The sequence below is a fragment of the Phocoena sinus genome, chromosome 16 (genome assembly GCF_008692025.1).
Source record: "Phocoena sinus isolate mPhoSin1 chromosome 16, mPhoSin1.pri, whole genome shotgun sequence".
NCBI lineage: Eukaryota > Metazoa > Chordata > Mammalia > Artiodactyla > Phocoenidae > Phocoena > Phocoena sinus.
In genome coordinates, this window is record NC_045778.1 from 53,694,656 (window position 1) to 53,715,107 (window position 20,452).

Genomic DNA, 20,452 nt, shown 5'->3' on the forward strand with positions numbered 1-20,452 from the left:
GCAGACACCCCACCAGCACTGTGTCAGATACATAAAATGCAAATATCTTCTCCCAGTTGGTAGCGTGTTTCTTCATTGCTTGATAATGTCCTTCGATGAATATATGTTCTTATATTCAATGAAATCCAAATTATCAATCTTTTCATTATAGTTAGTGCCCCTGCTCTGTTTCAGAGATATTTGCTTACCCTCAAGACCATAAAGATATTTTCCTGTTTACCTTCAGAAGCCTGATTCTTTTTAACTTTTGCATTGAAGTCTATGACCCACATCACATTTACTAATGAATTTTTGAGGGTGCAATAGAGTACTGTTAATGCAGTATTGTGTGGCAGGCACAATGATGCACAGCAGACCTCTGCTGAAACTTTGTACCCGTTGCACAGCAACCCCCTGAAAGCATTGTTTTTTAAATCAAATGCTCCACACACAAAAATGGCCATATCGCAATAAAAATGTGGCTTTATTCTATTTATTTTATTATTTTTTTTAGCATCTTTATTGGAGTATAATTGCTTTACAATGTTGTGTTAGTTTCTGCTGTATAACAAAGTGAATCAGCCATACATATACATATATCCTCATATCCCCTCCCTCTTGCGTCTCCCTCCCAACCTCCCTATCCCACCCCTCCAGGTGGTCACAAAGCACCTAGCTTATCTCTCTGTGCTTGTGACTTTATTTTTAAAAAAGAGAGAGAGAGTTTTAGGATTGATATAAAAAACAATAGTGTTCCACAAGCTGTGTGGTTTGGTATTGGGCACAGTTTATAGATGTATTAGTGTGAACATTATCTTCTCTTAGTCCTGCCAATATGATTCTGCAACTGTCCTTATTTAGAGATAACATGGGAAGTTTGAATTGGAGAATTTTGTGACCGTGATGTTCTAGCCAAATGGCTTCCTGCCTCCTCCCTCCCGTGATCCTGGAGGTGAGAAGGACCAACATGGTGGCTCCACATCTTTCCAGAGAGCAGTGATGGGTGAAACTGCTAGGAGGTAGACTTAAGCTCATGAAAATAAAGAACTTTTGATGCTCCCCCCCATTTTGTTTTTGGTGAGAACAAGTAGGATCTACTTTCTTAGCAAATTTCAAGTATATCCCAGAGTATTGTTAACTATAGTCACCATGCTGTACGCTAGATTTCCAGAACTTATTCATCCCGCGTATCTGAAACTTTGTGCCCTTTGACAAACATCTCTCCACTGCCCCAACCCTCCAGCCCCCAGTAACTGCTATTCTACTCTCTGCTTCTAAGAGACGTTTTTTAGATTCCACATATAAGTGACATCATGCAATACCTGTCTTTCTGTGTCTGATTTATTTCACTTAGCATAATGCCCCCAGTTCATCCACATTGTTGTGAATGACAAGACTGCCTTCTTTTTTAAAGGCTGAATAATATTCCATTGTATGCTAATTAGCTCGATTGTGGTAACCATTTCCCAACGTGTACATATATCAAAACCTTGTGTTGTACACCTTAAATTTATACAATTTTTGTCAATTATACCTCAATAAAGCTGGGAAAAAAAGAGAAAGAACTGCCCTCAAAAGACCTTACAACTAGGAAATGGGCAGCTTCTGGAGGTATCAAAGCCTCCCATTATTAGAAAGATTCAGGCAGAGTTGGAATGCCCCCATCTTGTGGATCCTAGGGAAGAGAGCAGTGCCTTGTATGGAAGGATAACTAGATGGCCCTCAGGCTCTATGGATCTCTCCTGCACCCTGCTCCCCTCCCCTCCTCCGCTTCATCCCAATTCTTGGAGATAAAGCTCCCATCTCCTTTACTCCTCTGCGCCACGCCTCCCTCTGTGGGTCTGTGGGGTTAACCAAGTCCTTAGAACAACTCTTCGTCATGACCACTCTGTCTGAGCTTTCGTTTATTCGTGATGGTCAGACAAAGAAGCAATAAGCCAGATCACCAGAGACATTTTCTGACTCTCCTCAGAGGCAAATCTACCCTCTTCCTATTCTTTTTTTTAAATGAATTTACTTATTTATTTATTTTTGGCTGCGTTGGGTCTTTGTTGCTGTGCACAGGCTTTTCTCTAGTTGTGGCGAGTTGGGGCTATTCTTCGTTGCATTGCACGGGCTTCTCATTGTGGTGGCTTCTCTTGTTGCGGAGCACGGGCTCTAGGCACGCGGGCTTCAGTAGTTGTGGCACGTGGGCTCAGTAGTTGTGGCTCGCAGGTTCTAGAGCGCAGGCTCAGTAGTTGTGGCGCTCGGGCTTAGTTGCTTCGCAGCATGTGGGATCTTCCAGGACCAGGGCTCAAACCCGTGTCCCTGCATTGGCAGGTAGATTCTTAACCACTGTGCCACCAGGGAAGCCCCCCGCCTTCCTATTCTTGACTTCAATTCTGTAATTCATCTATAACCGTGCAACCCCAAATCTTCCCACCCCTAATCTTTATGCATTAGCTTTTTAAAATAATAGGGCACAGCTTATTGATCAGGAGGGCTGGTTCTTCAATAGGAAGTCAGATTTGAACAGCTTGGTTCTAGGATATGAAATATTGCCTCTTCCTTAGTCAGGAAACTGTAGGTCTCTCAGTCAGAAAGCAAAGAGCCATTGTTAACATGAAAAATTCACAACCAAGAGAACGCAGATCACTCGGTCTCTGTGGAACAGTTTGGCGTTGATGTCTGTGGCCACGTTAGCTCTATGTGGGGACGAATCCCCTCTCACTGAGAGCTGGTCATTTCACACGAGACATGTCCCTTTCTCCACTGACTTGTCCAATGGCCTCTCAGGATTCCTCTATTATGAAGACCTTGTCAGCTGTGTGACCAGGGCCGAAGCAGAGGCAGTCGGTGTGCTGGTTAAAGAGGCCGTCTGGGCATTTATGCCTGATGCCTTCGTCACCATGACGGGAGGATTCCGGAGGTAAATAATGATGACGGCTGCTTTTACCTCCCCTGCTCTAACACCTTCAGTGGCTCCCCATGCTCAGGAGTTTTGGCACAAAATGCCTTCGGGGGTCTGGCGCCAGCTTCTCTGCGTCCTCATCTCCTGCACCTCATGTTTCACTCCAGCAACCCCAAGTTGCTTGTCTTTCTCAGCACACATGGAGCTCTTTCTCGCCTCTGTGACTTTGCTCCGTCCCACCTTTCTGCTTGGGCTTGTTTCCCTCAACTCATCAGCTGGCTCACTTCTCCTCATCCTTTAAGCTTCAATTCAGATGCCACCTCCCCCAGAAAGCCTTCCTTGATGCCCTCCTCCCCATGCTGGGCGAGGCACCCCTCCTCGGTTCTCCCTGGACAGCTGTCAAGTAATTGTTTGTATTGTTTGTATGCGTGTTTCCCCACTAAGGTTCGGGAGCTTAGTGCTCAGTGAGAGCCAGTGCGTGGTGCCTGGCACACAGTAGGCACTCGAGAAATATTGGTTGTGTCAATGAGTGAATAAATAAACTCTTCACAGAGATGTGTGCAAGTTTTGGATATTGAAGCCCGTTTCAGAAAAAGACTCCTTCCCTCCCACACCCTTCTCCATCTCTCCCCATTTCTTACATGGTGGCTGTTGGCTGTGGAGGTGATGGAGAAAGTGGGAAGACAAGATCAAATCCAAGAAAACGCCCTTAGTCTATGTCGTAATTGCAAGAACCCTATCTCATGTTACGTGGATATAATTCTTGGTTCGCTTGTTGTCCAGCTTGTCTCTGGTGTGTGGGAGTGTGTGCACGTGTGGGTGTGGAGAAGAAATAATCTTTGCCATTTTTACCCACATGTACATGATCATATACGTACTGTATATGATTTTTTAATTTTTCTGTGTCATAAATTTATTTTGCAAGGAGGAGAGTTGTGTAACCAAGGATCTTTTGTTTAAAAGATACAGCATGAGCATTTTGTGTTGCAAACCTTAAGCCTGCGGCATAGAAACACAGGTGGCTTTTTTAAATTGAGAGCTAAAAATCTAATTCATTTCAATTTTATACAATTTTTAAAATCAGGCGTAAGAAGACTGGGCATGATGTAGATTTTTTAATTACCAGCCCAGGATCAACAGAGGATGAAGAGCAACAACTTTTGCCGAAAGTGATAAACTTATGGGAAAGAAAGGTAAGAAGAAAGATCATAAGTAGATGTTTGGACGCTCAAGAATTACATTAATACTGTTGAATTTGGCACACTATTGACCTTGTAAATGTGTAATGATCATCTAACTGATTCTCAGTTGTTTGCAACAGCTTACACAGTGCCAGTGACATGCAGTGAGACTTACCTACTTTGGGTCCTAGAGTCTGGGTTGTGAGCTTGTGTATACACACTCGTCCTATTACCAAAGGGGCCGAGGGCGGCTTGTCTCTGTGCTGGATGTGCGGAGGCATCAGAGCCCTAAACAAAATGAACAGCGTGTGCTGAGAAGACCTGGGAGGTGTGAACCAGGGTAGAGCAAGCTTAGGGGTGGGGCTAATACTAGGATAAAATCAGCCCAAGAGGTGTTGGGGCTGCCTTGAACTCTATGCTGGTCAATAACCACCTTGACTTTGTGCTGAGATGGGAAGAAGTGAGCTAATGAGGGCAAGCTGGGCCCAGCAGAGGTCATGGCTCAGGAACCCCCACCCACTGAGATCAGATTTGCCCCGGGCCACATATTGCCCAGTGGAGGGAACTAAGGATGACCCTGTGGCCAGAGCCACCTGCAGGGCCCTGACTCCTGCCCAACCCCAGTGAGAGCGCTGAGGAGACCAGAGGGCCCTTCCCTAGGAACCCGTAGGCCTGGATGGCTTGAGGAGGCTGGGGCTGGTGTTTTTCCAGCACAGCTTCATTTTTCCTGAGTGATTTAGCATCTTCTGGGTGTGGACAAATCTCCCTGACACACAGGAGAAAGAAGACCTCAGATACAGTTAGTCTAAGAAACACACGACTCTGGTGCCAGGAGTACCAGAATTGAAGACCCAGCTTTGGAACCAGACCCAAATTCACCCACGAGGCCCCTCTCTCTCTCAGGAGCGGGGATCCAGACAGCCGGGAGCTCTGAGCGTGAGCTGAGCCAGGGGAATGCCGGACGAGAAAGAGTCAGCCGAACCTAGGCTGGCCCTACTTCTCCACTCGAGCAGGAAAGCTGAAAGATTCTCATGGACAGACAGCACCCTGAGGGGCTCTGCCAGCCACGGCCTGGGCGGAGACAGGGCTGCCTGGACCCCCATCAGGGGCTCTGGCAAGGGTGAACCTATTTGACCTTGGTATACAGTCACCACCCTCCCCACGCTCTGAGACTGTCCCAGCACGACATGGGATGGGGTTGGGAGATGGGGACAAGAAGCCTCATTTTCGTTGGTCTGTCTTCGGCCGCCAGGCAGCCATACTGCTGGTCCCCAAGCAAAGAGATGGGCAGACACTGGTGGATGCAGAGGTTAAGCACGTGGGTTTTAGATTTAGGATTTTAAAAGCACAACCCTGCCATGTACTGGCTGTAGGAGCTGAGACTCTCTCCTAGCTTCTCTTTCCTCATCTGTGAAACAGGGATAGCAAGCCTCTCTCATTTGTTAATTGGAGGATTAACTGAGAGAATTAGTGCAAGGCTTGATAAATGCCTATTAAACAGTGGCTGTAGTCATGATCTCTCCTGCACGACTGTATACTGAACTCTGCCGGAGAGCCAGGCACTGTGCCGGGCGAGGGGACCCAGGGGAGAACGCGAGCAGCTGTTCCCCTTCCCTTGCTGACAATCAGGCACCAACTCTGTCCACACCCCTGCAGCCCCACGCCTGCCCCCAACACCTCGGTTGTGAATCATGGTTAACTTCCACCTCTACCTCACTCCCCACCCCTGCCTTTCTTACCAAAATCTGCACTTTCCAGATTAAAATGACTATATCTCATGCAGGCACACTCAAGCACATGCTCACACGACACATGCGTATACACATACGATGTTTTAAAACACCTGCAGAACGAATGAACAGCCAATGGGTATGGTTTTCAGTTGCCTATCAGATGAATCTACATGTGGTCCTTGTAGAAGACCTCTCCGTGGGAGAAAGGGAGGAAAAGAGCTAGGAAATACTGATCTTGGGGGGAGGGTGCCATCCAGAAGACTTCACTGGCCACCAGCAATTCACCCCAGAGGGGAGGGCTGGCTGGGTGTAGTTTGGGTTCCTGCCTGGTGGGTGGCCCGTGTGTCTATGACCAGCCAAAGTGTCACCACCACGTGGCAATAGTGCAAACACAGTTTACAGCTTTTAAGAAGCCAGCTTTGTGAATTTTTTTAAAGGGGGGAGGGAAGTTACAAACTTGGCTTCAAAGTAAGACTTTTGATATTTTAATAGCTCGCTTTTCAGATTTACATAATTCAAATTGACGTGAAAAGTTGTGATGTTGACTAATCTTAGTAAGTTTCATTAAAAAGCAGATGTCTTCCCGGAGTTGGTTGTTAGATTTGCCTAGGGCAACACCTGCCTGCTGCACCAGAGGCTCTTCCTGACACCAGCGCTCCCCCCACAATCCCCCACTCCCCACCCCAGCTTCAGACGGCGCATCAGCGCTCCCCCCACACACCCCCACTCCCTACCCCAGCTTGCTTCAGACGGCGCCGGTTCTTCCTCATGCCTTTTCTGGGAGAGGCACTGAAGGGCCAAGTGTTCCCTCTTCTGAGATCAGCAAAAGGAAAAGCATCCCCTCCTCAAAGTGTTGAGTTGAATTGAAACAATGTCTCTTGGGGGTGGGGGTGGATTGCGCAGGAAAGGCCAAGTGCTTCTAATAACAATAGCAAATGGAACTAGTGATGCTCCAACTGTGGTCCCTAGATCAGAAGCATCAGCACCACCTGGGAACTTATTAGAAATGCAAACTCATCTCCCCCCCCCGCCCCCGCCCCAGCACGAATCACTCCGGGGACAGGACCTCCCAAACTGTGCTTTAACAAACCTTCCAAATGTGTCTGATGATGATAATATTTGAGAATGTCTGACCTAAAGAATCCAAGAACAAATCATACACCCTAATAGCTATGACTAGATTATGTTCAGGTTATTTGCTCTTCTGGTTGCTACTCAGATTCAGCAGTTAGTTGCATAGTTCTGCCTTTCCCTACCCCACATCTGCCCTGTGCCGTGAGGAAGTCCCACGGAGCAGATAAATTGGAGGATGGCAGCTTGCTGGGCGTAACTTTCTGACTAGGCAACGTTCAGTGACGTGCCACCAATTTTGTCTGAGTCTCCAAGGCAGGCAGAGTAACAATCTCAAAATGCTCCCTAGAAAGAGTGAGTCATCAGGCCCCAACGCGGCTGAGCCTCAGCCACAACCTTTGGGGCCAAGTAGACCTAGTCATCAGTATTTTATGGAGGGACACTAAATCTGAACAACCGCATAGAAACGGCACGGCTTTTTGTCCAAAGTTGGTTAGTTCTTAAGGGAATGCGGCAAGTTTGTGAACACCGGTCAGCCGTCAGACCTTGCGGGAGTAGATTCTCTGGCAGCTTTGCCATGAAGTGGCCTTGGCTTGGCCCCTCTAATCGCTAAATTCCTCTGCTGCAGAGGGAGTGTAACACACCCACTCCATCGCTCCCTCTGCTAGTGTCGCCAGGTGGGCTCACAACGCAAGGACAAAACGCACCCACGTTTTGCTTAAATCTGCAAAGCTTTCTTTAAGAGCGTTCATTAAGAGCCCAATATAAAATCTCCGACCCTCTGCATCAGGGACTCTTCCTGATGTCTTTCTGTTTATTTTCAGGGATTACTTTTATACTGTGACCTTGTGGAGTCGACATTTGAAAAGTTAAAGGTGCCAAGCAGGCAAGTGGATGCTTTAGATCATTTTCAAAAATGCTTCCTGATTTTAAAGTTGCACCATCAGAGAGTGGACAGTGACAAGTCCATCCAACAGGAAGGAAAGACCTGGAAGGCCATCCGTGTGGATCTGGTCATGTGCCCCTACGAGCAATATGCCTTTGCCCTGCTGGGCTGGACTGGCTCCCGGGTAAGCGCTACCTGTATCCGTGGGATGGTCTTAGCTTTCCGGAAGAGGTAGACTGGGTCTGCCTGGGCCCAGGGGAGAGACAATGGCAGTGGGGGTGGGGATGTGGGGGAGACAGACAAGGGGGGGGGGTGGACAGGAGAGAGGGAAGTGGACAGAAATCTCTAAATCAGGGCATTCCACCTGCACATGGTCACGTGAGACAAATGCATTTAGAACAGTTATTCTCAAAATGAGATCCCCTCTGAATTGGGAGATTGGGATTGACATGTATACACTGATGTGTATAAAATGGATGACTAATAAGAAAATAAATAAATAAACATTTAAAAAAAATATGACACACACAAAAAAGAAAGAAGCCAAGACACAAAAGGCCACATATTGTATAAATCCATATGAAATCTCCAGAACTGGTAAATCCATAGAGACAGAAAGTAAATTAGTGGTTGCCAGGGGTTAGGTGGAGAAGAAAAGGAAGTGACTGCTAACAAGCATGGATTTCTTTTGGGGTGATAAAAACGTTCTGTAATTACAGATTGGTGATAGTTGGACAACTTCATAAATATACTAAAAGCCACTGAATTGTACACTACAAAACAGTAAATTTTACTGTATGTGAACTATACCTCAATTTAAAAAAAGAATAAATGAATGAGCACAAAATATGTATGTAGTTAGTGAAACTTACTGATATATTAAATGAAGCATATCTTAAATATTTCATCTGTCATGAAATCTTACCCTTCTAATAAGTCTAAGAAACTTGTTTTTAGGATGTAAACATTTTTGTTAAAAAGAATGTCACAACTGTCAATAATTTTTACCGTGTTTCAATGTACCCATCAAAACTTTAGATTAAAAAAGACTCTAAGAAGAAAAGTTGCAAATTAAAACAAAACCAAGTACGGATTTATACCAGTTACACGATTCCCTTAGAGTGGCTCATGAATCTTTGGTATATTCTGAGCATCACAAATGATTATGACTACAGACTTATCTACACAAGGTAAAGTTTATAAATCTTTGACTAGGAGTCAAATTTCTAACAAGGAGTCAGTGACTGCTAATTTTTTATTTTGTACCACAACGGATGTCCAAAACCAAGTATTTCTGCTCTTGTTATGTCTCAATTCTATTAATTCCCTTCTGGGGAAAAAAAAAAAAAAAAGACAATTCTACAGGAACTCAGAACAACTGCATGTAATAGCTTAAAATCATATTAATTCAAATTAATATTACCGGAGGAATGTATGACATTACTACCATAAAATAATAATGTGTGAATTATTAATATATGAAAATAAAAGAATCTTCTTATTCCTACTACACAGAGTAATTCATTTTAATTCTAGAGAAGTATACTTAACTGCCAAGCCAAGAGCCTGCCTACTTCATTAAGTCAACAACTATTGGCTGAGCAGTTATTATGTTCACAATATAAGGAATACAAAGATACTGGTCCCTACGCTCAAGGGATTTATAATGTAATACAAGATGGAAGTGGGCAGGTGATAGAATGTGGGGATGGATTATAAACGTTGAGGATCTTACAGTTTAGCCTATAGGTAACAGGGAAACTATTAAATGATCTGAACCATCTACTGAGTTAGACCAGGAGATTAACACAATAGTCTAGATAAGGATGAGAAAGATCTAAATTAAAGTAATGGCCGGGAAGGGCAGATGAAGAAAGACTCTCAAGTCTTATTTAGGTGGTAAAAATTAGTAGGACTTCGGTGACTGCATATAGAGGAAGCAATACCACCTAGAAGTTAAGGCTTGCATAGGCTTTGAAAACACACATACAAAAAGAAAAAAAAAAAATGAGATCCCCTGACCAGCAGCATCAGTCTTACCTGGGAACAGGTTAGACATGTAAATTCTCCACCCCACCTCAGACCTTCTGAATCAGAAACTCTGGGGGAAGAGCCCAGCAATTTGTGTTTGAAAGAACCCTGCAGGTGACACAGCTGAAGTATGAGAACCATGGAAGCAGAGAAAGCAGTCTGGTGGCTAAGGGCACAACATGGCTCATCCCAGACCTGGTCACAAGCCCCTGCTCTGACTCTTACGAGCCAGGTGATCTCCGTCAAGTTCCCCATGTCCTCTAAGACTTAGTTTTCCCATCAGGAAAGTCAGGGCAAAAACGCCTCTACCTCCCTGGGTTGCAGAGATCCAGTGAGATGAAGCTGGCAAAGCCCCCAGCACCACGCCAGGCACGGGGCCAGGGCTGTCCGAGTGGCAGCTCCCAGCTCCCATCATGTGATATTCATAGACATGGCGCCCGAGATTTGTCCCATTAGCTTGTGCTCCACCCTCCCAGCTAACACCCCACACTGTTTTCCCACGTAGTTGGCTGTTGCTTTGAGTGACCTGAGCCGTTAAAGGATTTTATATGATAAATGACGTAGAATTTAATTGTCCTCAACCTTGAGTTAAATGTCAGGTGTGTTTGCTTTAGGCCGGAATCATTTCAGCACAGGATCTCAGCACCAGAGCTTCTTACCCTAATCAAAAACGTTGGCTGGCATCTTTCATTCATTAAAATTAGGAAAGCTGATGAAACAATACATCATAAATGCACTTCGTTTGATAGACGTACATCTTTGGGAACAGAGTCTGTTGGGAAAGGGGAGAGTTCCAAAAAGAAGTCCAGCGTTATACAAGGTCATGCCAGTCAGGATTCGTTGGCAGAGATGGTTGTTCTTTGTTCACTGTTTTGAACATGGGCATCTCTTCAGCACATTTTATTCTCTTTTCTCAGAAATTACTGTTATTGGCTCTGCGGGGCACTAACAGAGCACTAAGCTCTCCCACTTTTTAGCTGGGTGACTTTAAACGAATTAGAACCTCTTCAAGTCCTAGTTGCCCCATCTATATTGTGGATAATAGTGGTGCCCACCTCCCAAGTTTGCCATCCGGTTAAATGAGATGCGTGTGTTTAAACGTGGTAAGGGCTCAGCAAACGGTAGCTACTTGTGTTACCATCTTTACGCCCCCGCTTATGTGACCGCTGAACGTGATGTGTTTTGTCCCCAGGTGGATACATGTTGGTGGGTGACCAGGTTTAGGTTTGGTCTAAAATTTTGTAGGTGAGAAATTTAATTTCACCTTTTAACCCAAAGATTTCAGCACCTGGGAAATGTTCTTAAGCCACTTCACCTATTAATCTCACCCCAGTTTGGGGTCATTAACTTACCAGGTTGTCTCGTCTACTGAGCTGACAAAGTTTCCTTTGGATCTTGTGCCCTAAAGATTTCTTGAGTAGGATGCATCCACTGGGACACATTAAGCTGAGGTTTTTCTAGAACCATCCAAGTACAGTGCAATTTCTGGACTGGGTATGGACTTCATTAGTTTAAAAAAACAAACAAAAGAAGCTTTTGTTTTCCTCTGAATCATATTTCTTCAAACTAGATCTGCCGTTTGTCAGCATGACTTTATTGGCTGAGATTCCTTCAAGAGTATTGTCCACGTTTGTGTCAGATGCTAGAGGAAGTACACTCTCTCCTCCGGAAACACATGGACAATGGTGGCTAGATGCCTAGGCTACCCCAGCCTCTTTACTAGCCCAAATGGCTCCCTTTCGCCAACTTTAAAAAGCATCTCTTCCTTAAAATACCTTACTGCCATTTCCCAGAAAATTGTCATAAGAAACATGCATATTTACAAAGACTACACAGTGAATGGCGCCCTCTAGAGTTTTGCAGTGCACAACTTGCACAACCGTATGTGTGTTGTGACCAGTGACACAGCCAGACTGTAGTATCACTGCCCCTGCTCAATGTTCAGCTTTCTCTATCTGAAACAAAAGACACCATGCTTGCCCTGCCTATCTCACAGGGTTGTTGAGAGAAACTAAAGAGCTTGTAAAGCAGAAGGCAGAACTGTCCAGGGTAAAGAACCTGAGCTTCGGGATTCAGGAGTCTGAGTCCTAGCTCTATCATTGGCTGTGTGGCCTTGGGTAAATTACTTAGGCTCTCTGGCCTCGTTTCTTCATCTGAAAAATGGGACTAATAACAGTACCAACCTCACGGGATTGTAATGAGGATTAAATTAGACAGCGCCTTCATCTTAACACAATTCTGAGGCTAATTGTATACTTAATACTGTTCTTTTAGAAGTATTGTTAGACTCTTTTAGAAGCTGTTAAATACTAGTGATAATAGAGTAGATCAGAAATTAATATAAAGCAAGAAATCAGCCCAGCACCCAGGACAGGGTAAGCTCTCCATAAACATTAACTAGGATATCATTGCCCGGATTATGACCACAGCTGTTCTGACTGGTATCTTGCCCCCTACAGCCGAGTGATCCTGTCATAACATAAGTCAGATCAGGTCACTCTCCTGCTCAAAACCTGGCAGGGGCTTCGCATTCAACGCAGAGTAAAGGCCTTCCAGTGGTCTGCGAGGCCCTGCGTGGTCTCCCCACACCCTCATCTCTCTGAACTCCTCCCCACTGCTCTCTCCCTAACCAGCCAGTCCTGCCCCTCCCTAAGGCCTCTGTTCTAGCTGTTCCCTCTGCACGGTGTGCTCTTCCCAGAGTCCACTTGGCTAGCTCCTTCACCTTGGGCAAGTTCTTGCTCAGATCCTACCTCCTTTATGAGGCCTGAGCTGTATGCAGCATGACCTTTTAACATATCATGTAATTTACTTATGCTGTTACTGTGTCTTATTTGTGTCCCCTGTTGAATCCAAGCCTCACCAAGGCAGACATCATTGTTTTGTTCTCTGTTATATTCCAAGCATCCAGAACACACCTGTCACATAGTAGGTGCTCAATAAATATTGGTTGAGTCAATATGATTACCCTCCAAATGGAAGACATCATTATAATTCCAAACAGAATACGGAAAAATGCTCCTGAGGATTTAGCAGAGGAGTCCAGGCATAGATCTCTCACCACACAGAACTGGGGAGCCAAGGGGGGCTTCTCACTGCACCTGTTACCCCATCCTCTCCAGCCTCCCCCCATGCCCAGTGTAAGGAGCCGTTGCTCTAAGTGCTGGGGGGACTGGAGGCAAGTGGCCCAGGGCTGTAGGAGTCCGTGTGCTAAGCAACACTCCTGTACTTTCACAGGCCAGCAGCTACTGCACCCAGAATCTGCTTCACCCTGATTCTTCCACAGCCATAGTTTCTCTTCCACTCCCTTATAAAGAACTTCTGGCTGGAAAGTATGTCTTCACACAGCCAGGTGAGGAAGGGCAGTTCCCAGTCTTCGCCAGCTTTCCCATACTCGCCACTAGAGGGCGCAATGATTCCATCCTTGCTCCCTAATCCCACATGGAAAGGACATTTCTAGATCTGTGCTTCTTAGGAAAATTAACCTCAACGACAACTTCATTCATTGTCCTCCTTTTCCAGGGTTTCCCTGTCCTCTATCTAAGGCTTCAGGTTTTGCTCCCTGGAGCCTCCGAGCTCACCCTGATCATAGGAGATGCTACTCTGGGGCAGGTGGGTCAGACCATCAGTTTTACAGAATCTTGTATGAGAGGATGTTACAGCCAGAGGGGACCTTACTCATGCACTTCCTCCACCCTCTGAACCGAGATTCAGAGAGGCTGGGTGACTTGCAGAGAGATGCACAGCGAGACAGGAACAAAATCCAGGCTGGAATCTGGGTCTCCTAACCCCTCATCCTCTTTTATATGAGTGATATTCCAAATAAAAAACAACACCAACTATTATTTATCCAGCATTTACTCTGGACCAGGTATTATTTTGGACACGATCCTCACAATCCTCATTTATTCATTCAGCAAATATTTGCTGTACATCTATGTGCCAGGCGTCATTTGAGGAGGAAATATGGTTATGAACAGAACAAATCAGGTTCCTTTTTTCACAGAGCTTACAGTCTAGTGTGTGCATGTGAGCATGGAGCTTTGTCATCGTAGACTATTGCCCTGGGGGAGAAAATTGCTTGGAGAATGTTTAGTGGCGATAGACATTTCATTACAGTAAGTCCTCTACATACTAACCTTCAAACTGTGAACTTTCAAAGATGCAAACGTGCATCTGGTTCCAGCAAGGAACCAGAACCTGTGCCATCAACGTCAGGCATGAGTGAAATCGCAGCTTGCCCTCTGTCTCCTATTGCTGACGATCCTTCAGCTCTACCATCTCCCACCTCCTCTCCCTCCTCCAGTCAGTAACTCTTCTTGCCCGTTCACTCGATGCCAGCCCCTGTATGCCAGTTGTTATACTGGACTACTGTGCTTTTCAAGGTACTGGACTGTAAGATTTTAAATGTTTTATTTTTCGTGTTTGTTTTTTTTGTATTATTTGTGTGAAAAGTATTATAAACCTATTACAGTACAGTACTATATAGCCGACGGTGTTAGTTGTGTACCTAGGCTAACTTTGCTGGACTTACCGAACAAATTGGACTTACGAATGTGCTCTCGGAACGGAACTTGTTTGTATATAGGGGACTTCCTGTATTGGGATTTAAATATCTCTAAACACATAATACTGAAGACATTCTAGACTTGATGGTAATTTATTTATTTATTTTAAAAAATTTATTTATGTATTTGGTTGCATTGGTTCTTAGTTGAGGCAGGTGGGCTCCCTAGTTGCAGCACGTGGGCTCCTTAGATGTGGCATGCATGTGGGATCTAGTTCCCTGACCAGGGATCGAAGTCGGGCCCCCTGCATTGGGAGCGCAGAGTCTTAACCACTGCTCCACCAGGGAAGTCCTGATAGTAATTTATTTTAATTATTTCTTATCCAGCAGTTTGAGAGAGACCTCCGGCGCTATGCTACACACGACCGGAAAATGATGCTGGATAACCACGCTCTATATGACAAGACCAAGGTGGAGCTGTCTCCCTGAGATGGGCCTCTTTGATCCTCATCACCAAGGCTGGCTCCCTGAGTGCTTTTCCAGAACTAATTTTAGTGTCCAGGTTCAGTTTCCTTTGCCCCGAGTGCCCTGTCCGCACAGATCACAGTTGAGGGCAGCTGGAAAGATCCTGATGGGAGCATAGCCCTCACCTGGCCCAGAATGTACCTCAGAGGCTTTGGACTCAAAGATGATGGGCTAGTTGGGCCCCTAGAACCAGTCCAACAGTGAATATTAATTGAGTTTGGTATATCCTTGGTAACTGCAATGAGTAACTCCAAAGAAAACTAAGGATCCCCCCAAATCACAAATACCACTCAAGTACCCCTCAGATGCAGTGAGAATTAGCATTTTGAGTGATCATATAGGTCATTAATGAGAGTCCACTGCAAGAAGGAGAGCAACAGAGCTGCCCTGAGATGTAGATGAGCAGTCAGCTAGACTCACACACCAGCTGAGACTTACTTGGTATGCCAGCCTTGCAGTAGTCCAAATGCTGTCTCAGCAAAATGATAGATTACTGTACAAATTAGGAAGAGTTAAATATTCAACTAAGTCCACAAGTGCCAAGATCTACTCTTCCTACGGTGATCAAAGACACTAAACAGAGCTCTGGGGAGGAAGAAGACACAAAATAACGAGAAGTAATGGCTTTTACCCTTTCGGAGCTTATAGTCTAAATGAGGTGTATTTAGTTAGAGCTGTCTCACAAGTGTCAGAAACCCAATAGAAAATGGAAATGGCCAAAAAAAGAAAAGAATTTGGCTTATATACTGTAGCATCTGGGATAACATGGACTTCAGGTGTGGCTGTATCAAGGTGATCATGCAAATTTCCATCAGTGTTGGTTTCACTCTCAGGCAGGGTATTCCTATGAATTCCAACCTTCTAGTTTAGCTACCCCTTCAGAAAAGAGCTTCCTTCCTGATAGTTCCAGCAAGAGCCCTAGCTGATGTTCACTGGCCAGACCTGGGCCATGTGCCAATCCCTGAACCCTTTTCCATGGCTCTTATTGGCCAGGCTTGGGTCATGTGCCCCTCCTTGGGGGTGGGATTAGCCCCACCAGACCCTCAGAGATTGAGAGTAGGGAGGGGTGGTTTCCCAAAGAAAAATCAAGGTGCTGCTGTCATAAGAGAGGGCTGTGGATGCTGGCAGGAAAGCCTCAGTGGTCTAGCATGTGAGTGGAGACAGCTTCACATAACACGATGTAGGAAGACTTACAAATTGACACGTAACGAATAGTTCAACATAAGCGGGTGCCTCCTACAGGCCCAACACTGTGCTGTAACAAGAAGGGCTGGAGGAGAAGTGGCACTTGCTCTAACAGAGATCATGCGGTGGGAGCCTGGCGGGAGCGGGGCAGGGGTGGAAGGCCAGGAGGAGGCCCCAGCATACACAAGTATCCTATAATCACCGTTCCTTCTTACCAATGGCAGCAGTACGTAATTCTGACTGCACAAGAGAATTTCCCAGCCCCCTTAAACAGATGGAGGACAAGACCTCTGCTGAGCTTCTGACTTCATTGGACTGGAGTATAGCTCAGTTTTCAACATTTTTTTTAAAAAAAACTCCTTCAGGTAGTTCTAATGAGTAACTGTGGTTAAGAACTACAGATCCGTAGGAAGAATACCAAATGCCTCTAGTTGAATATGTAAGACTGTCATCCTTTTACCTTAATTTATTAAGTTTTGGGGGGTGGGAAAATACAAAAAGTACGGAAGTCAGGTAAGATGAATTTCTGTCCTCAGAAGCAGGGTAATGTGTTTTGGCAGTAATTTGTTTTGACAAAACAGTTTTACAAGTAATAGTTTCACTGTGTCATCAGCACTGAGATGCTTAACAAAAATATCTGAATGCACACATGTCTTGTTATGCTTTCAGAGGATGTTTCTCAAAGCAGAAAGTGAAGAAGAAATCTTTGCACATCTGGGATTGGATTACATCGAACCATGGGAAAGAAATGCTTAGGAAAAAGTGGTCGACTTCTTTTCTGTTTTGTTTTTTTTTTCAGGTTAGATAAATTATGCTTCATATTATAATGAAAGATGCCTTAGGAGAGTTTGGGATTCTTTATGTCTTACTGAAATGCAGATTGCTTCTAGAAATAAATAGTTTGGGAAACATGATCATGTCCCACCTGGTAATGGGTTATGCTCTAATAGGCCATTTGTGGGACTGTTACTTAGAATTCACAATGCATTTGCCACAAAAACAGTGTTGTAATTGGTGGCTTGTTCTCAGGAAAGCTCATCAAAGCCCACTTTGCCCACAATGTAGCTGAAATTCTGTATATTTCCAATAAAAATAGGAGAAAACAAGATGGTGGAGTCTTTTGTTTTTCACTCAAATATTTTAAACTATTCTTAAACAAAAATGTAAGAAAATGAAAGAATAAAGAGTTTCAGGTTTACCTTGAGGGGCAAAACAGGTTTAATCAGAAGATCAGAGATTCTAGAGGGGGTTGTGGGTCCCTCCTGGAGCTTTTGGAGGAGGGGGACTGAGTCCTGACTCTCAGCTCAGGTCAAAGCCAGCTCCTCCCCTGTCACCTGGAGCTGTGTCCCTTGGTGTGCTGGCACAAGGCCATATATGGGATGTATTCTCACTGCTTTCACTCAGAAGGAAGCACAATTTCCTAAACCACCATCTCTGAGTCTCTCTCAGGGAGACGATCTCTCTTGCCCTCTTCATCTCAGGGCACCCAAGGGAATGGAGGCAGCCTTTGGAACTCCCAGGCTGCAGACCCATTTGGACGTCATGCCTTCTCTAGGAAGGCATCGACTCCATGCCTTGAAGAGACCCGAAAGGCCATCTGTTCCAGCTGCTTCTGTGTCCTCAGCCTGCTGGAGAGCTGGGAGGCCTCACAATGATCCTTGCCATTTCCTTCCAGCCCCCTCAAAGGAGAGGAGATGGCAAGATCCAGGACCCCATAGAGAAGCTTGATGCCCCGCCCCGGGCACAGGGAAGGAGCCTCCTTCCCTTCCTGGTGCTGGAACCTGGGGGTGGGGTGTATATCAGCTAGTATTGCCCCAAATTCAAACTATCCCAAAACTCAGTGGCTTAAAGCAGCACAGATCTGCACACAGCCTGGGGTTTGGCTGAGCTAGGCGGGGCTCTGCTCCTCTGGTCCATCCTCCTACTCCAGGGACCTGCGGGCTAACCTGGCCCTCTCCTTCTCACGATGACAGCAGAGACAAGAGAGCAAGCAAACCCCAGCGTGCATGTGCTTTTCAAGACTCTTTCCATGTCTGTTAATATCCAGTGGCCGAAGCCGGTCACATGGCTAAGCCTCCAGAGATGGGGCGTTATGCTTTGTCACAATGGGATGTATTGCAAAGGGCATGAATGCAGGGAGGGTGAGGAATTGGGCCCATGAATACGAGCTACTTCAGAGAGTTACATGTTTAGTTTCTTTTACATTCTTTTCTCTTCCTATAAAGCATCTCTTTTAATCCTGATAAATCTGGAGGTGCCATTAGAAGCTGGGGAGGGGATTCTTCTGCTCAGCTGGTGACCATGAGCCCATACACGGGGGAGCAGGGCCAGAGGAGAGCACTGAGGAAGCCGTGGGAGGGAAGGAAATGGGAGCAGTAGTGCCAGGAGGATGGAGGCAAGGTCCCCTGCCAAAGCTGGCTTCTGAGGGATGGCGGGGACATGGGGAATGCCTGCTCTCCTGGTCAGCAGTTCCACTGCCCATCAGGGCTTCACGGCTCAGCGTGCCGGTCCATGACAGTGAGGTTGATTATCATCACCCACCTTCCTCTTCCGGATTATTCAGCAGAATGCTCTGTGGCTGGGCTCAGGCAGCATCTGGGAGATGGACTCATAGCAACACATGGCAGGCAAGCGCAGCCGCGCCCTAAGGATTGAGGATAAGCACGTCCGTCTCATGGGTGCTGGGCCCCAAACCCAATGGCCAAGCAGCACCTGGGACCAGGTGAGCAAATCGGTGGAGAAGGATGTTTGAATCAAAGCTCCTCCAGACACCACATTAGGCATAAAGAGCATGAAGAACAGAGATCTCAAGGAGCCCAAGGGTCGACAGCAGAGCACAGCTGGGCATCCCTGAACCGCTCCTTGGAAGGAACAGCCAGAGCTGACTCCCTGGGCTCCCTCCCATGCCCACCTTGCTTCTCTCTTTCTACAGCCCAACAGTCCTTCAACCTCCTATTGAAATCTTCTATTTCTCAAGACAGAATCTGATAGGGTCAGCTTGCCAGTTTCATGTAGGCCAACTGGTCACTGGCTGCTCTCCAGATAGTAGGTGCGCTGCCTTTGGGCCAGGTGTGCATTATGGGTCCAATCAGCCATGTGATGGTGTGTGTGTGTGTGTGTGTGTGTGTGTGTGTGTGTGTGTGTGTAAGGTGAGGTGGGTGTGGGTAGAGGTCGTTCCTCTTGGAAGGGCTATGGCCATTGGAGGCTGGGAGCTGTAGCTTCTTAGAGCACAGCCGCTCCCATAGAACCCAAGGCCTCAGGCCCTCCTCCGTGCTTGGTCCACTCTCCAAGTTCAAGGGGCCTCGAGGTCTACCCCCCAGCACCCCTCAGCACGTCTGTCACCAAAGAAATGTCATCCTTGAGGCCAGGGAGTTAGCAAGGAGCCCAGGCCTCCTGGGGAGGTGGAGGGAGGAATCATGGATCAAGGGAAGTCAGGCCTCGATGTCCAAAATCCAGATCTCCCCTTCATCATAACAGTCTCTCTCCAGGAGAGACCTGGAAAACAAGAGAGGAAAATGATCAAGACGACAATGCCAGAGAGCAATGGCTGGTCAACACAACGGTAGGAGTGCTGCCACCTAGAGGGGAGGATGGGCAATGCGGGCTTAGAAGTAGGAGAGCCCTGTGGGCCAGAGGCCTCCACAGAGGAGGAGGGAACACAGCAGGTTTTTTTCTTTTTTTTTTAATTGAAATATAGTTGATTTACAATATTGTATTAGTCTCAGGTGTACAATATAATGCTTTATTTTTATAGATTATACTTCAGTTAAAGTTATTATCAAATATTGGCTATATTCCCTGTCCTGTATGTTACATCTTTGTAACATGTTTATTTTATACCTAGTGGTTTGTACCTCTTAATTCCTTTCCTCTATTTTGCCCATACCCACTCCTCTGTTAACCACTAGTTTGTTCTCAGTATCTGTGAGTCTATTTCTGTTTTGTTATATTCACTCATTTGTTTTATTTTTTAGATTCCACACCTAAGTGTTAACACACAGTATTTGTCCTTCTCTGTCTGACATATTTCACTAAGCATAATACCCTGCAGGTCCATCTATGTTTTGCAAATGGCAAAATTTCATTCTCTTTTATTCTATTGTTTTAAAGAATGGGAGGATTTAGATCCACATTCCTGGTTCCAGCACAGAGACTAGGGAAAGTACATAATGTTTTATAAGCAGCAACAAGCGTAGCTGATCCAGGAGCCAGAGCTTTTGTTTTTATTTTTGGGGGGCCGCACGGTGCAGCGTGCAAGATCCTAGTGCCCCGACCAGGGACGGAACCTGCCCCCTCTGCAGTGGAAGCACGGAGCCCTAACCACTCGACCACCAGGGAATTCCCAGAACCTGTTTTTGGAATGAACTTCTGGAAATGAACTTCCCAAGCCTTCTTGTGCACCCTGAAAATGTCAAAGGGGGAATAAGAAGTTTTTTTTATGTATGACAGAGATAAAAACTGGCAGCC

General features: G+C 45.8%; 1 protein-coding gene across 2 annotated transcripts in view; it reads left to right on the forward strand.

Annotated features, from left to right (window-relative positions):
- DNTT (DNA nucleotidylexotransferase) overlaps positions 1–17,083 on the forward strand; it is a 36,857-nt gene extending 19,774 nt beyond the window's left edge. Inside the window, exons 7-11 of one of the 2 annotated variants that reach the window (XM_032608547.1) lie at positions 2,755–2,887; positions 3,954–4,062; positions 7,679–7,924; positions 14,663–14,746; positions 16,655–17,083. In XM_032608547.1, coding sequence (XP_032464438.1) covers positions 2,755–2,887; positions 3,954–4,062; positions 7,679–7,924; positions 14,663–14,746; positions 16,655–16,741 — 659 coding nt within the window. In that variant the 3' untranslated portion in view covers positions 16,742–17,083. The remainder of the gene's footprint in view (positions 1–2,754; positions 2,888–3,953; positions 4,063–7,678; positions 7,925–14,662; positions 14,747–16,654) is intronic. The other variant, XM_032608549.1, reaches the window with a different exon arrangement.
- The last annotated feature ends 3,369 nt before the right edge of the window (positions 17,084–20,452 follow it).